Source organism: Lissotriton helveticus, chromosome 7, assembly GCF_964261635.1.
Source record: "Lissotriton helveticus chromosome 7, aLisHel1.1, whole genome shotgun sequence".
In the NCBI taxonomy this organism is placed as follows: Eukaryota; Metazoa; Chordata; class Amphibia; order Caudata; family Salamandridae; genus Lissotriton; species Lissotriton helveticus.
In genome coordinates this window covers 27,553,077-27,571,904 of record NC_136068.1, presented here as the reverse complement: position 1 = coordinate 27,571,904, position 18,828 = coordinate 27,553,077, and the positions used below count along the sequence as shown (strand labels likewise).

General features: G+C 46.0%; 1 protein-coding gene across 1 annotated transcript in view; it reads left to right on the top strand.

Annotated features, from left to right (window-relative positions):
* Positions 1–18,828, top strand: part of LOC144767949 (cell adhesion molecule CEACAM6-like) — a 483,576-nt gene that overhangs the window by 111,315 nt on the left and 353,433 nt on the right. The window contains exon 2 of the mRNA XM_078651301.1: positions 498–848. Coding sequence (XP_078507427.1) covers positions 524–848 — 325 coding nt within the window. The 5' untranslated portion in view covers positions 498–523. The remainder of the gene's footprint in view (positions 1–497; positions 849–18,828) is intronic.

Sequence of the window (18,828 nt, the reverse complement as noted above, 5' to 3'; positions counted from 1 at the left end):
ATAGTTCAGCTCAAACTGCCAGGCCAGGTCCTCCCTGGACCGGAAACACAGTGAGCAAGGGACCCACATCTCGGCATACCCTTCCCACTTAGGGGGACGAAAGCAAAAATAATAAATGATGAACAGAATGCTTTTTACTCATGTTAAAAATGAATACATACAATTTTGTTAAAAGTCATGTTTGCTCTTAAGTCTGGTTTTTTGCAGATTCATAAAACAACAAGGCGGCAACCCTAGTCACAAATAACGCTGTCAGTAAGGACAGAATTACAATGAATACATGCATCTGCAGAGAGCAGCTGAATTAAGAGGACAGTTTGTGAATCTCGCACTTTTTGTAAATAACTCGAAGCAAGGATCAGTGTTAGTCCATCATCCCTGTCTTCTGCATTGGATAGAGGACAGATTGAAGTCTACATTTGACTAATTTAACAATTTCTAATATATGACCCTACACGCCAACAGGTTCAACTTCCTCTTTTCTGTTTTGTTTCCAGCCTGGCTCAGTGTCTGGATCCATCTGATGGCGGGGCAGGGTCCCGGGGCAGATGTGGTCACTGCCAGAGTGGGGGAGACGGCCACCCTGCCGGCATCGGTCACTACAGGTATACTGACTTTCTCGTGGTACAGAGGGACAGCAGTATTACCTCCACAAATGATCCTCAGTTACGTTGTGCCCGGTTTCGGAGTTACCAGTGGTCCCCAGTCCACAGGCCGGGAGAGCGGATACCCCAACGGGACCTTATACATCCGAGACCTGCGGACGAGCGACACCGGGAACTACACATTAAATGTGATACTAACTAGTGGAACACCAACAGAAAGCCACAAGCAGCTGAGAGTCTATGGTGAGTGCACAACACTGGACAGGGGCATGTTTTTTCTTCTTCCACTGACCAGCACGCTGGCAGCGAGGAGATGTGTGTCTGATGAGGCCTTAGATCAGGGTTGGCTACTCCATTAGGACAGAGGAGCGTCGTCCCACTGCTTTTTTGCAGTGCGAAAAGCAGAAACATAAAACGGTATTTTAAATACCGTTTTATGTTTCTACTTCTGGCACTACGAGAAAGCAGAAGGGCATGCCTGGTTGGGGGCGAGCGGGTGGGCGGGTCGGGGAGGAGTGGCTTGTCCAATGTTACAGGCCTTGACCGTTTGGTCGACCCTTTGGGGCTGACCAAACTAGTCATGCGCACTCTGGATTTTCTCTTTGTAGGCTGCATGCAGCCTACATAGAGAAAATGACCTCCCCATGGCTGGGCGCCATCCTCACCAATCACAACGCTGCCATTGCAGCGTTGTGATTGGCTGAGGGGAGGAGAGAGAGGCTACCTTCTTCCTGGTCCTGCCAGAGGCAGGAGAGAAGGAAAGCAGCAGGGAAACGCAGGACCAGGCCAGGGGTGGAGGCGGCACAGGACCCGGTAAGGTAGGTTTTTTTTTTATTTTTAAATTCACCCCATCCCGCGCAACCCCCGTGCAACCCCCCCACCCGCCAGTCATGCTGGCCGCGACTGCCTCTGATAAGTAGGTCTGCTCGGCCCTACTGTAATATATCACAATACCAGGTTAATGACCAGTGGGTGGAGTAACTTTACTTTCACATATAGGGTGCAATTCACCTACAATATTTTAAAAGTGCACACACGTTTACACCTCCACTATAAAGTACTTTTGGACTTTTTTTTGCATTATAGAACCATTTGCAGTGGTAAATCTAGAAAGCTGCACCAGGAGTACATTTCCAGGCGTACTCATATGAATGCCATGTGACATCTTTCCATGCTCTCTTGTCCCAGTCTGTAATTGTACAACCAGCAAACATAGAAATAGGTGAAATGGCAAGTCGTTTCCTTTTCCACAGAGAAAAATACTATCCCATTGGTGAAACTCCGTCCCTTTCATATCATTCAGGTCTGGAGGGGGAAAACTTTGCAGGAGTAAGTCTAGACCATTTTTTCAACAGTGAGAATGAGTTTGATCAAAGTTTGCAAATGTCCACAAACATATTGATAGGCTTTGTCAAACTTGCAAGACCAACCACACCTTATTCAGCCCATGAGGAAATAATGTTAATTGAAGTAAATTTTATTTAAATAGCTAAAATAAATATAATAACTATTATTTAATATTAAACACATATACAAACATATTTGAATGTAATTATAACATATTTTAGTAAAGTGTTGTGCTTTAAAAAAAATATTAAACCATAAATGCTATTAAATATAATCAAATTACTTTTAATTAATTCTATGCATCACTTTTAATAATTATTAGTGTACAATATTGTTTTTACTTTAGGTGGAAATGTATTATTGAACTTAACCTGGAGAAAAATATTTTAAATCTTAATTGATAATATTTTAAATTATTGAGGGCACGATTAGGATGGCGGGTGGACTCAAGTCCACTCTAACAGGAATTAGGACCACCGACAGGCTGTCGGCGGTCCTGACATAGGCATCATGATGCGACTGCCATCACTGTGGATGCAATGTCTATAGTTTGCATTGCGGCGGGTGCTACTGGCTGAAGCACCCGCCGCAATGCAAAATAGGGACACTGCACATATCCCTTCCACTACGTGGCACATGGTGCAGGGACATGTATAGGGACACCATAGGTGCCCCCCGGTGCTCATAATAGAGGGCCTGCTATGGGCCCCAAACTCCCTTTCCGCCTGCCTTTTTATGGCGGGTTCATCGCCATGAAAGGGCCGGCAGCAAGGAACATCGTAATACCTACCATTGTAGGCATTCTTCTTCTTCAATGGACCGACGGGCTCCTTAAGCCTGTCGGATCCATGGCAGTTGGTCTCTCAGACTGCCACCCAGCCACCCGCCATCCAAATGTGGTGGGTGGAAAACTTGTTTGCTATGGAGGTGGGACCACCAACAACGGGCTGTTGGTGGCGGGCCCACCTTTCTAAATGTTCCTAATAGTGTTGTACCAGTTTTTCTTTAATTCTAAATTTAAAGTAAATAAATACCATTATTTACATCAATGTGTACCATGAGAAATATTTTACCAAATTCTTTCCAAATTGCATAAACTTTTTTACTTTTCCCTATACTTTACCAAAAATTGATACTCTGCAGTCAGAGTGGAGATCTCTATATGGTAAAGTATAGAGAAAAGTAACCTCGACTTTACCATAGGGAAATCTCTGCAGACGGGGCAGAGATCTCTACACGGTAAAGTATAAGAACAAGTTCCCTATACTGCACTATAAGGAGAGCTCCATCCCTGTATTTATTATTAGTATGCATTCTTGATATAGCGCATGGCTACCTGAGGGAGTCCCAGCGCTCTGAGCCACAACTGTACAAATCTAGTCTCAAATCAAATCAAATCAAGCTTTATTCGGATCATGCAAAACGTCCATAAAAGCATACTATAAAATACAATAAGATCCATATGAAAATAAGAAAACAAAGAAAAAAAGCGGCTTCTTAGCATAATTAAAATACACAAGGTCATTAAACAATAATACATATCATGAAGGAAATACACTTTATAATATTTCGTAATTCAGATTTTCTAAGTAAACATGTTCATTCCTTAGTTTAATTGCCGACATTATATAGCAAAGTACTGCATTACAGACTGATATTGTATCCAAGTTTCTTAAATAATGAAAACCAGCTTTAAGGGAGTACAGGCACTTACTTTTAAAAACAGGACAATGGAAAGTTTTCCTAGTTTCTTATAAAAATTACAAAAAAGTAAAAAGTGAAGGGTACTTTGTTTGGACATGCTATCACATGGACAGTTTGGAAGATTAGCACACCACTTGCCCCTCTTAGGAAAGGCAAACAGAAAATATAATGTGTTCATCCGCAGTCTGGTTAGGTAGAATCTATACTGCACATTGATTATAAAAACGAGGTATGGCTGAATACCCATAGCAATTGGCCCTTCAAGATATGATAAAACAGTTATCTTGGTGCTCAAGACCTCTTCTCTTGAAGCAATCATAGCAATCAAGAGGCTCCTTTTTAATTCAACCTAACTCATTTTTTGTATGTCTTCTGGTTGATTCCAGTTTGGGGCAAAATTGCATTCATCTAAAAGACCACTGATGTAACTTAACCAAGGTATTTTCTTACATTGATCTTGGGACAGACAGTCTAAAATGATATCCCTCGTAAAATGAGTTTCTTCCCTAGTCCAGACGCGGTGCCACAAGTTCAAAGCGGCCATACTAATCAAATCGTGTATGTGAAAACGTGTATGTCTCTACCCTCGCCCCAATTATCAGATCCTTTGGTTTTAATCTCCCATCCTACGCTGACGACACGCAGATCGTGGTGTCGCTGCTTCCAGGAGAACTAGAGAGCACGGCAGACAGGTTTAGAGGCTGCATGCGGGAGATAGGCACCTGGATGGCAACAAATTGCCTTAAGCTCAATTCAACAAAAACCGAGGTGATGTTGTTTGGGGTCAGAGATAACTTCTGGTCCCCACGCTGGTGGCCAGAGGAAATGGGGGCTCCCCCCTCCCCGGTTTCAAAGGTTAAAAACCTGGGCATTGTGATGGATGACTCATTGTCCTTCAGGCCATACATCAATGCAGTGTCCTCCGCCACCTACTACGTGTTGAAAACCATTCGGAAAATTCTACCATTTCTGGCGGAGGAACACAGGAAGACAGTGGTCATTGGTCTGGTGATGTCCCGCCTAGATTATTGTCCCGCCTAGATTATTGTAACAGCTTGCTGCTAAACGCCCAACAGGGGCTATTAAATAAACTTCAAATTCTGCAGAATGCAGCAGCTCGTCTGATTACTGGCACACCCAAGTTTGCCTCGACAGCTCAAGACCTGGTGAAGCTACACTGGTTACCTGTGCGTAAAAGAATAATTTTAAAAATGCTCTGTATAATTTTTAAGGCTCTGCACGGCCTAGGCCCCCAATGTATGATGAAGTTCTTCCAATGGTATAAGCCGGTAAGAGCATTACGGTCAGCAGAACAGGAGCTGGCAGTAGTCGAAGACCTGGAATATGCTGCCACTGAGCCTCAGACAGCTTCCTGATCTGCACTCATTCAGGAAAGCCCTTAAAACATGGCTCTTTACACACTAAGCGGAGTACCAGCTCATCTGTACTAGTGATCACTCAGCGCCAGGACACCTTCGGGTAACAGTGCGCTTTAAAAATGTCAAAAATAAATAAATAAATAAAAAGAGCCAGTTTCTCTATGGAAGATAATGGAAGGGGTAGAGGCAGGTACGGCTAGCCAGCGTCTTAAAAAATTGTTTTCAAGGGTTTGTATCTGAGTGGAATCTGTCTGTCCCCATAGGGCTCCCCCATAACAACTCCATGTAATGCACTTTGACCGTATAACTTCAGAATCTCCTGTACAGGTTTTCTGCCAATTTGTGGGGAGAATCTAAAAATAGCCTCCACTACTTTCACAAATTTCAACTTGCATAGGGTTATCTGTGTATTCCAAGTACCCTTACTGTTAATAAGAATCCCTAAACTAAATACGTGAATGTGAATGTTCTCTTTATCAATGTCCCGTTAATATAGTGCTCCTGCTTGCCTTTGCCGCCTCCTGCCTGCAGATTCCTTCGCTCGCTGCTCTTGGGAATTTCCCGCTGCTCCTGGGAATTTCCCGCTGCCCGCTGCTTCTTGGAATTTCCCGCCGCTGCCTCCCTGCGGCCCCGCCCCCCTGTGATTCCATTCGCCGCCCCGCTCCCGCCACCCAACTGCTCCTCCCTCCCGGCTCCTTACTTAAGGGGACCACAGAGTGTGACCGCTCAGTCCTCCACAGGGCTTGGTCGCCCCACTCACTGCTGCCGCTCCTGCCTGCCTTTGCCGCCTCCTGCCTGCAGATTCCTTCGCTCGCTGCTCCTGGGAATTTCCCGCTGCTCCTGGGAATTTCCCGCTGCCCGCTGCTGCTTGGAATTTCCCGCCGCTGCCTCCCTGCGGCCCCGCCCCCCTGTGATTCCATTCGCCGCCCCGCTCCCGCCACCCAGCTGCTCCTCCCTCCCGGCTCCTTACTTATGACGCCCCCAGAGCGACCGCGCAGCGGACGCGCGCAGCGGGAGCGCCGATTGAGCGCCAAAGGTGCGCCAAAGGTAAGCCCGTCTGCACCCGTCCGCGCCTGGCCCGCGCCCAGCGGCAGGACTCCTGGTCCTCCCCGCCAAGGCAAGACGACCCGACTGACCTACGACGCCGCCACTCTCAACGCACTCAATGCCGGCCGGACCCACGCCTGCTGCTGAGCCACCCCGAGACGCACCCACGGACCCTTCACCTGCTGCACCTGCAAGTTCACCAGCCTCCGAACCTGCCCTGCACCCACCAAGACAAACACCAGCAGCAACCACCTCAAGTGCATCCTGATCAACACCCGCTCCGTCCACAGACACGCCGTGGAACTCTGGAACCTCCTCGACGCTACATCACCGGACGTCGCCTTCCTCACGGAAACCTGGATGAACGCCTCCTCTGCACCCGACATTGCCATCGCCATCCCGGACGGGTACAAGATCATCAGGAGGGACCGCATCAACCAGACCGGAGGTGGCATCGCCATCGTCCACAGGAACACCATCCGCATCACGACCGAAGCCAACGACTCCTTCGCCGCAGCCGAACATCTCCACTTCCAGATTCACACCGACCCTAAGACGACCCTCAGAGGCACCCTCGTCTACAGACCCCCGGGACCACGCACACAATTCAGCAAAGACATCACAGACTTCATCAGCCCGCACGCCCTCCCCTCCACTGACTACATCCTCCTCGGGGACCTCAACTTCCACCTGGAGAACAACAAGGACCGCAACACCACCGCCCTGCTGGAAAACCTCGCCAACCTCGGACTCAAGCAACTGGTCAACACCCCCACCCACTACGCCGGCCACACGCTTGATCCCGTCTTCTCTTCCAGCAACTACATCACCTTCAGCCACGCCACCGGACTCCACTGGACCGACCACAGCTGCGTCCACTTCAGCTTCAAAAGATCCACGACCCACCACCACCCGCAACAGGTACCTCACAGGAATTGGAGCAAGATCACCGCAGACCAGCTCACCACCTCCCTCAGCCAGAGCCCACCCGCCAACACAACGGACCCCAATGAAGCAGCCCGCAACTTCACACAGTGGCTGACCGCCTGCGCCGACGACCTAGCGCCACTAAAGAACCCTCCCAGCAGACCCAGAAGCAAGAAGGCATCCTGGTTCACCGACGACCTCAAGTACTCCAAGAAGACCAGCCGCACCCTCAAGAAAGCCTGGCTCCTCGACCGGACCACCGACAACATGACTGCCCTCAAACACCCTACCCGCAAGCACCACCAGCTCATCCGCACCACCAAGAAGAAATCCCTGAAGGAACGACTGGACAACAACGCCCACGACAGCAAAGAGCTCTTCACTATCGTCAAGGAGTTCTCCAACCCCAGCACCGGCATCAACGACATCACTCCGTCACAAGACCTCTGCGACTCCCTCGCCTCGTTCTTCCACCGCAAGATCGCCGACATCCACAACAGCTTCGGCGCCCCACCCACGCACCCAACCGTCGAACCAACGCCCCCCACCGCCACCCTTCGCACCTGGACCACGGTGACCACCGAAGACACAGCCCGCACGATGAACACCATCCACTCCGGATCACCGACCGACCCCTGCCCACACCACGTCTTTAACAAGGCCGACTCCACCATCGCACCCCAACTCCGGAACATCATCAACGCCTCCTTCAACACCGCCACCTTTCCGGAGAGCTGGAAGCACGCAAAGATCAGCGCCCTCCTGAAGAAACCTACAGCGGACCCCACCGATCTCAAAAACTTCCGCCCCATCTCGCTCCTCCCTTTTCCTGCTAAAGTCATCGAGAAGATCGTCAACAGACAGCTGACCGCCTTCCTCGAGATGAACGGATCCCTCGACCCCTCGCAGTCCGGCTTCAGAGCCAACCACAGCACCGAGACCGCCCTCATTGCAGCCACCGACGACAAGGGGGAAACAGTGGCCCTCATCCTCCTGGACCTCTCCGCTGCGTTCGACACGGTCTGCCACCGCACCCTAGTCCAGCGTCTCAGCAACATCGGTATCCAAGAGAAGGCACTGGAGTGGATCATCTCGTTCCTCGCCGGAAGAACACAAAGAGTCCGTCTCCCCCCGTTTCGCTCCGAGGCCACCGAAGTCATCTGCGGCGTCCTGCAAGGATCTTCACTCAGCCCCACCCTCTTCAACATCTACATGAAACCTCTCGCAGCCATCGCACGCCAGCACAACCTCAACATCATCTCTTACGCCGACGACACCCAGCTGATCCTCTCCCTCACCAGAGACCCCGACACCGCCAGAACCTGCCTACACAAAGGGATGAAAGACATCGCCGAGTGGATGAAGGACAGCCGCCTGAAACTGAACTCGGACAAGACGGAAGTCCTCATCCTGGGATCTTCGCCCTCCGCCTGGGACGACTCCTGGTGGCCCCCAGCCCTGGGCACCGCACCCAAGCCAACCGACCACGCACGCAACCTGGGCTTCATTCTGGACCCCTCCCTCTCGATGACCAGACAAGTCAACGCCGTCTCCTCATCGTGCTTCAACACCCTGCGTATGCTTCGCAAGATCTTCCGCTGGATCCCGACCGAGACCAGGAAGACTGTCACCCAGGCACTCGTCACCAGCCGACTGGACTACGGAAACGCCCTCTACGCCGGAACCACAGCCAAGCTACAGAAAAGACTCCAGCGCATCCAGAACGCCTCCGCCCGACTCATCCTGGATGTCCCCCGACGCAGCCACATCTCCAGCCACCTGAGGAACCTGCACTGGCTCCCCGTCGACAAGAGGATCACGTTCCGGCTCCTCACCCACGCACACAAGTCTCTCCACGACCTGGGCCCCAAGTACCTCAACGACCGCCTGACCTTCTACACGCCCACCCGCCAGCTACGGTCCACCAGCCTCGCCCTCGCAGCCGTACCACGCATCCGAAGAGTCACCGTCGGAGGAAGATCCTTCTCTTACCTGGCTGCCAAGACTTGGAACTCCCTCCCCATCCACCTTCGGCTGACCCAGGACCATCTCGCCTTCAGGAAACAACTCAAGACCTGGCTGTTCGAGCAGTAGCATACCCCTCCCCCCAAGCGCCTTGAGACCCTCCCGGGTGAGTAGTGCGCTATACAAATGGCATGATTGATTGATTGATTGATTGTTTGTGTTTTAATGTTCCTTTTACCACAGGACATAACCAGAGTCATAAAACCTGTAAAATTATCCATCAAGGTTTGTAGGCCATTTGCTGTCCTCGAAATAAGGACAGCATCATCTGCATACAATAAAAGGGGCGTAGGTCAGTTACCGACCTCTGGAACATCTACCCCCAATTTCTGTAATAAAACATCAACACCATTTATATAAAGTGAAAACAAGAGAGGTGCAAGGGTACACCCCTGTCTTATCCCACATGTAATATTAAAATTCTTTGTGCATTCCCCATGTTTCCCATAACGTATCTTTGCAGACAGACGAGTGTAGATTTGAGATAAGAAACTAATAATATCCTCGGGGCACCCATTCCTTACCCCATGTCTCCCATAGCTTTGCGTGGTTTACCAAGTCAAACGCACTTGACAAGTCAACAAAGCAGAGGTGAAGGCAGCCCTCCCTTGCAAGAGTATATTTCCCTATTATTAGTTCTAAATTCAAACACTGTTCGATTGTTCCAACGCCTTGTCTAAAGCCGTACTGAGCTACAGATAAAATATTACTTTCTACTACCCATTGCTCTAGCCTGTCCAACAGCATTCTACCCATAACTTTAGAAGTTGAGTCAAGCTAAGATATTGGGCGATAGCAGCTAGCACTGCCCCTACTCCCTTTATTGAAGATGGGGACTATCAGACTCTCTGCCCAAGTGGCCGGTATCATCCCCTCAATTGTAGCATTAAAAAATGTATGCAAGACGGGTACCCAAAGATCCATATCATGTTTAAATACATCAATTGGGACCCCGTCGGGGCCAGCCTCCTTGCCACTAGCACTATTCTTAAGGGCTATCATGATTTCATCTTGACTTATACTCCTTATTTTGGTGTCTTTTAAAATTATAGCGGTTTTATCCTCAATATTTAAAATACCCTGATGTGTCTCAATAAAAATTGCTTCAAAATGGTTTATCCAGTCTGCAGGAGTTACTACTGTATCAATTTTTACTGTTTGGACACCTTTGAAGAATGGTTGATTCCGAGTTTTCCAAAAAAGAGCCGAGTTTTTAGTCTCGGCATCTTTAATCAGGTTCTCCCAGGCATTTCCCCTTATCTCCTCTTTTCTTAGATTAAGAGTTTCTTTATATAGTTTCCGTAAAGTATTAATCTCCTCTCTATTACGAGGGGTGGTTTTTAATGTGGACTTTAAGTCTCTATTTAATCTAGAGCATTGATTATCGAAACAACTTGGGGAATGCGATATATTCATCTTAGGGATCCATCGCAAATTATCGGAGATAACGTTTGAGATACTTTGGAAGGCCGTAACTATATCTAAACTAGTTGAGGAATTATGAAGGCAGGTTATAATATGATGATTCATTTTTTGTAGGATCCCATTTGTAAAAACTACTGGATCAACCCCAGCCCATTTAATTGAAATCCCGTTTTGCCCCTGTATGCTTATATCCACAGCATGGGAACTTGGTGCAGATTTTTTTTAGCATAGGAGAGTTTAAAGTTATTGACAGGGGATGGTGGTCACTCAATAAACTCGGGAGAACTGAACATTCAGATATAAGGGGCCTAACGTTTATTGAGGTGATAAAGTGATCAATACACGAGGATGACCTTGCTCCTTCCTAGGTACAAATGGAACCCATATCCTCGCCTCCACTCCCCTTCATAGCCTTTTCCATAATTTCTAGATTGTACTTGGACATAACAAAATTAATACTTTCCCCATAATTGTTATGCGGAAAGTGTCCAAAAGCACAGCCTAGTTCCTCTTCATATCCACACTGAATCCCCGATATAAGTTTACATGGTTCATTATTAAAATCTCCTGCCCAAATTAGGGAGCAATCTGGACCTACACTCATCATGAAGTCCATCAGCTCTTCATCTAAGAATGTGATAACCTCATGTCGTGAAGCATTAAAAATATTATTATAAAAATGTATCACCATAATGTCCTGTAATCCCTTTGCTCGGAACAATAAAAACTGAAAATGTTACACTTTTGTATTAAACATTTTTAAAGTCAGCCTGGACGACAATGATATAAGTGCTGTGTTGGAACCTGGGATGTCAGGTCACCTAGGGTAGCCTGGCCTAGGGTAAGACATAAATTCCAGAGGCACAAGTGTGAAGGTTGCAAACCACCCAGCAGTAAATCCACGCAATAACACACAAAAATGACACTACACCAAAATATGGGAAAATATGAGCTGGTTTATAAAAAAAATAATATCTCTGCTCTTTTGTTTTCAGAATCACAACTTAATTCATTACAGCTTGTCAGGACATAAATCACATTACTATCGAAATTGTTAAATTATATCAATACTCAGCTTCAACAGCACATTCTTTTACATTAAACTCCACTTTACTGGTTTTGGCTTCATCACAGTGTCTAAACCTTTAATCACAACAAGAGCGCACACCCAACGAGAAGTATAAGAATTACACAAGCTGTATGTTACCACCCGTGTGCTGTATGAGTGACTTATTACTTCCCTCAAACCAAAGGTACTTCAACACCACATTAGTAAATGCCTCTTCTAATAACAATTGTTGAATGGTTACTTCACTTGTTTCTTTCCTTGACCCCCCCTGCAAAGGAAATCAGGCATCACACTCCACAGTATTGCTAGGGTTACTGACTTGACAACTCGCCCTGCCCTAATGACCAATGAGGCTTTCCTGTGCAGTGCTTGAGTACATTGGGTGAATTCCCAGTCTCAATGTCCTCAATTAGTCAACTCTGCCCCTCGGGTCCACACTAGAGACTTGTGTGGGGAACTCCTAACTGTTGGATCTTCCAGTACTATGATCCGGTCCTTCACCAACCCAGATTCCCACCTTACTTGTGACTCGTTGTGGGTATTAGCTTCTGCAGTTGTGGGAAGTCGAAGGTAGCTGGAGCTCACCGCCGATCTCTTGCACACCAGCGTCGCCTCCCTTCCTCGCCAGCCAGGCCACTCAGGAGTAGGGCCCGTGCTGGGGAGAGGTCGCGCTGGCCTGATCTCGTCGTTGGGAGCTTTCGTGTCCCGCCGATCCCTCGTCAGGAAGCCTCCGTAGTTTGTAGGGCGACTGCACCCCGGGGCATGCGCAGAGATAAGCGGTACCGTCGAAGCGCCGCCCCTCTCTACACACTGCGGTCTCCTCACGGGGCCTGCGCAGGGATTAGCGGCTCTGTAGAAGCGCCGCCCCGCTCTAAAACACTGCGGTCTCCTCACGGGGCCTGCGCGGGGATTAGCGGCTCTGTAGCTCTTCCGCCCCAGAGTCACTGCAGCCTCCGGGCACCCTCTTCCCTCCTCAGCAGGAAGGATTGAACACCCCCGGTTACACTACCAGGGTGAGGGCTGCGAGTCCGGCAGCTCTCTCGCGACGTCCTTGTCACCTTCCTCCCGCGCCTCAAGAGGGTGAAGCGAACGCCTGACAGCAATCGCATGTGAGAGGGCAGGTAGTTAAATGGGAAGGACAAAGAGAAAGGAGGGGTGACCAGAACCCTCTGGCACACACCAACCCCTGGGGAGCTGCTAACATTTCTTGAGCAGTTACCAGTCACAGGACACAGGCTGGGGACAGGGGGGGCACGCTCCTCCAAAGTCTCTCCAACTGGGCAGAGGATTGCGCTCCGCAGCGCTGCAGTCTCCTTCTCCTTTTTACACCCCAATATTCCTTAAAGCTAGGGGTTAGTCAGGCGCCCAGGGTCTCCCTTAACCATACACAGCGGGGACAAGACAAGGATCCCAAAGGAGGAGTAGAGAAGTGAATCAATTAGGCTGCTTCCAAGTCCAGGAGGTCAACCCTTTCACTAGCCTCCCCCCACCTTCCAAGATAGCCTGTCCTCCAGCTGACTCTCTCTGGTTAGACAAAATGGCTGACCAGCATTCCGCCTTTTATAGGCTGACCCTCAGAAGTCCAGAAGGGACCAGAAGGTTCTGGAACGCCCTATTCTACTCTATGGGGCAGGTTCTGGGTTTGGCAGTTAGGGCAGTTGGTAGCCACCATTTTGTGGCTCCAACTATTTTCCTGTCAGAACAGGCCTCTAGGCCTGAGGTGAAAAACTATGAGGGGGGAAAAGAACACCTATCCCCTTGACCAACACCTAGAAAAAGTTAGTGGACACAAAAATTATTAAAGGTATGAGGGGCAAAAAGGGGACAAAATAAATAATAAATTGGAGGGACTACGCAAAAGGCCAGACAGGTCTAACATGCTGCTAAACCCCCACTGGCCCTACCTGCCTTTGAGGGGATAGCATTTGTTGAGATTGTCTTAAACCTGTTTACAAAGAAATTATCTATGATCCAAGTCTCTTGCATTAGAACCACGTCGCATTGTTGGATACTTTTATACCAATTCTCAACCTGCAGTTTATTCCTTGCCCCGGCTACATTCCCTGTCATTATATGCAGGTGTTCCTGCTGCAAGGGGCTAAAAGAATTTGACTCAGCCACCATAATAGGCCCTTTTTTACATTTAACACTGCAATTCTCCCTGACAGTAATTATATCCCTTAAGCTCCTCCCTGCGGAGTTTAAGAAAACTGGGTATATAGCCAGATTATTCACAGGGGATAAGGGACACTGAGCACTAATATTCTCTGGTAAAGACAAAGTTACAGGAGGTAGTCAATCACAGTTGTCTAAACCGGACAAGGGGGCAAATCTATTAACTAGGTTTAGATGGGATGATCTCTGTGTTGTTCCATTAAATGCTCTCGAATGATTTAATACATGGGGCATTGGCCATCCTCTTGAGATAGGATGGCAGGGTCTGTAAAAAAACCCTAGCGGTAGGAGAGAGATTTTACATGGGTGACGCTCTAAGTTAATACTCCCTATGTGATCTAGCAAAAATCTCACAACCCGCTCGTTATTAAAATTGGCAACCACACAATCCACTCTCCCTTCCTTCCTAGAATATCCTACCCAAGTGAAACGTCTGCCCATAATCATCTGGTTACAGATATCCCAATCCCAGACCCCAACCTCCTTCAATTGAGTTGTGAGCCAATGCATAGTTTTAGCCATCAACTGGTCCGTGTTTTCTGTATGTCCATCCTGTAAAACTGGGACAATCCGCAAAACCACAACCAGGGGGGCAGCGACTGGAGGGAGATGTTAGACCTGGGAACCCTCTGATGCTAGGTTATGATCCACTCCCTCAGATGCTCAGTGCAGTAAGCCTGGTAACAAATTGGAGATATTGTCCCCCATAATCCCAGCACATGGCCTACTTTCATCCCCTCCCTGAATACAGGAGTTGACCTGCGCAGGATCACTAAAGATAACCCCTGATGCAGTGGCTCTCCGGAAATAATTTCTAAATCCCTCATCGCCCTTCCCTGAAGTCACAATCTATACAACTATTCATCAGTGGGGCCCATAACAATGAAATCACTCACGCACTTTCTCCCTATACTCAAAAGCTAAGATTTTATAGGCTGTCCTCGCTATACATTTATCCTTTCACACATGTTGCTAAACTGTGATATACGATAATACCACCTCAGTATACAACAATACTTCTTTGTTGAAACAGACTATGCGATATGCAGCTTCACTTGCCACACTTCCTCTACCTGCAGTCAGAGGCACTGGTTTCACGCAATACTCCAAAGCCTTTTCAAAACTACATATAACGCAATACGAACTCAACAGATGTTAGTCATAATTCTGTACATCAATTTCTATATATCACCCTATACATCATCCTAGCTAATTCTATAGCAACCAATGCTCTGCTACCAAGTTAATAACTGATGCAGCGGCTCTCCGGAAATAATTTCAGAATCCCTCATCACCCTTCCCTGAAGTCACAATCTATACAGCTATTCATCAGTGGGGCCCATAACACTGAAATCACTCACGCACTTTCTCCATACTTCACGGATGGATGAGGTTCACTGGAGAGCAGCTGGATCATAGCGGAGTGTCTAAATCAAACTAACTATTTATTTTTATAAACATCTGCAGTTTTAAATTCATTTACCATGGTTTATTCTTTAAACAAATGTATTCAGACACACCACCATTTAACTCAATGGATCTTTGCTAGTAAAAATTAGGCTAAGGATGAACAAGACCAGATTAAATCTTCTTTTATCCAATTTTTATTTAGCAGGAATTCTTTTGTCATGACTTTATTTTATATGCGCATTTAATAAGACTACAATTAGGATTTTATTCATTTTTAATATTTTAAGAACATTTATTTCTTTTAGTCAAAAGTTCAGAAAATGATGACATTATTTAGATTCAAAAGGACAGGATTATTAGAAAAGACATAATAAGTTCCCAAAAACGCATTCTCCTAAATCCCTAACTATTCTCCTCACCTAAAGACTCCACACTCGATCAGGCTAAGTCCTGACCCATAGAGAATAAATTCAAAGTCTCTTACGTGTCCAGAGTTCAATCAGCAGTCCGACAGCATTTCAGGATACCAATTTGAAATCGGAAAAGAGGATTTTTGCTGTCATCGGACCCTACTCTTTTATACCCTTTTTCACTAAATAAAATTATACATTTTATATCATTCTAAGGTGCCTTCGCGATGTGATTGGCTCTCCCGAGGGTTGGAAGAGCAAAAATATGTAATTCGGAACTTCGTTTCCGCAGCATCATCGAAATTATAGTCTCTTTGTCTTTTAAACATTTAGCCCATCCATGTCCTTTACTTTGCAATTCTCCGGAATTTTCACACGATCGCAATCGGAGTCACATTCACTTTGGCAGTCATTCAGCATCTCGTGCTGCTTTTGTCCTTGAACTGGGCAGTGCACCCACAGGCCATTCATTTAGGCTGCTGCCGCTTTCAAAACTGGTGCATGCGTCTTTTACTTCAGCTACCAGGCCCTAGGCTGCGGCCATCTTTTACTAGGCCTCAGAGGCCCACTCGGGAACTATTATAGAAACAAACACAAAGAACTGTTATTTATGGAATCAAAACCCTTTCTGTTTACCTCTCCCTTTACTAAAGTGTCCCTGTTAGTTGTTACCTAGCAATTTAAGCACATTTATGCGTTTTATACTTACTTAAATCCACGAATTTGCCACAAATACATAGACAGAAGCACATTTAAAGTAGCACTCAGTTAGTTTAATAGCTTGATTGGTTATTTGAGACGTGACATTATCACAAAATTAGTTAATTATGGTTGCAACATATACAGGTTAATTTCCCACGTGTACTTGTGTTGGTGCAATTTTATTCTATGTTGGTTACTTTCATACATTCACTCAGTTAGCCCCTTCCATGCTGATGACGGAACCGCTCCATCATCAGCTGCGGTAGCGCTGTGCTGATGACGGAGCGGTTCCGTCATGGCCCGCTCGACGTGCCTGTGTGGCGCGTTCTATTGAATGGGCGGGGCCATGACGGAACCGCTCCGTCATGAGCACAGCTCAACCGAGGCTGGTAACGGAGCGGTTACGTCACCAGCATGGGCGTGCCGTGTGACCCCACAGCCCCCTTAGCGCTGCGGCGGAAAAGCCGCCACAGCAAAGGTGTTAATTCACGTTATTGTTATTGGGTTATAACTTCACGAGGGGTACACCAAATTTTGCTTTTACCCTCGCTCCATCAACACCCTCCTTTGGTGATTCTATCACCAAACCACTCCCAAAATTTCGAATAAATTTTTATAAAAACATGTTTCAAATTCTTTTGTTAGTAATTATCTAGACCCTCGTTTCATCTTTCTTTTTCCTGTCTTCGTATTCTTTTGATTCCAATTCCTCCATTTCAATGTCAGCTGTTCCTCTTTCTCTTTCTTTTCTTTCCTTAATCATTCTGCTCTTTATTCTTTTGATATTTCTCATTTTCCTTATCATACAACATACTCTTAATATTAGTATCATTATTGATATTACCATAATTGGAAGAACTATCTTAACTATAATAGAACTACCTACTTCCTGTAACCAATACTTAACTGCTTCAAAACTTCTACTCATTTGTTGGAGAACACCATCAACCTCTAGTGGTTCAATTTCCTTGTGTAATTCTGTAATATTTCTAATATACTTTTCAATGTTTTGACTTTTATCTGGAATATAGGTACAACAATGTTGCACATGCAAAGTTCCACAAACTCCTCCTTCTTTTGCCAATGTTATGTCAAGAGCAAGATGATTCTGCATCACCATAGCTCTCATAGCAACTAGTTCAGAGTTTACCATTAGGAATCCACCTGCAGTGTCTGTTGATAATCTATCTACTATAGTTGACAGCTTTCGAATTCTGTTTGCGTTAAATGATATCCCCACCACTGGTATCAGTGCTCCGAAAATATCTCCAATTATCTCAGCTACACATTCCCTCCTTTTGCGACTCAAATGTTTGCCTATTTCATGCATTCCACTTGTACCTCAATCGACATGAAAGATTTTAGGAAAGACCAGGCCAACATAACATGTCCTATTCCAGTGGTCTGGCAACTTATAATAAGCCCTGTTGCCACATATGAAATAAATTCCAGGAAAAATTGGATCTCTACCAACTTTAAATACCCAACCCCCTATTATACGATAGGTATCTTGACATTGACTCGCTCCCACAAAATACTTGTCATACAAAGTGTTATCTCTTCTGATTTCATGAAAACTGGAGTATCAATATTAATAGCTACATTCATATCATTACCATTCAATTTTTCATCCTCATGTTGCCAAAACTGTGATTTTGTATGTTTCCTTTTTTCGGTTCTCTTATACATAGCCCTTCTTTCTTCAACCATGTTTAAAAATACTTTCTCTTCACTTCTCATTTTACAAGTCAATTGTGTTTAAAAGCATACTCATTTGTAAGTTCTTGCATTACCAGGAAAAATTCACTCATAACGTTGGCTGGTTTCGCCTTATTCAGTGCATTATTCACTCTCAGATTTGCAAAAATCTCATCAAAATCAGAATAATAATATTCTAATCTCCCTGTATTATAAAACAGACTTGCTATCACACTACACGTCACCCTATATGTAAGTGGAAGGTGATGATAGGTAACACCCTCTGTCACAGATGCTGGCAGTTTCACACAAACATAACAATCACTAGCATCCATTGTTCTGGTATACTCAGTTAACAATCTTGAAAAAGTGTTTCTAGAAAAGTCACTAATCGATCTATCTTGATGAATTTCTGGCTTATACACAGGTTGTTTATCAACTTTCATCTCATTCTTAGTCGCATTGGGCATCAATTTCACAAAATCATGTCTAAAAGGAATAATAACAGCTAAACTTAACCAAACTAAAATTATTAATACTGTGCATATCATAGACATTTTGCAACATTTTCTGAAAATAGAACAACTAGTCACTTGGTCATTAGTAGCCATTTTTTTTTCTTTACACAGCGATTTTGTCTAACAGTTTTTCTTCGACCTTATGTCACCTATATACTACAATTTTATCTAACAGCTTTTCTTCGACCTTGTGTCACCTATACGCCTTTGCCTTAAAGCAAAACGTTCTCTTTATGTCAGGATTTCAGGATTTATATTTACCATTTACTTTATCAAGCCTCAGTTTTCTCTGTATTTTAACCTTTCTACTCACTTTTCCCAATCGGCTTTGGGCAATACAGGTTCTCTTGGCTACTGTTTACTTCCTCAATAGGAGGTAGAATTATG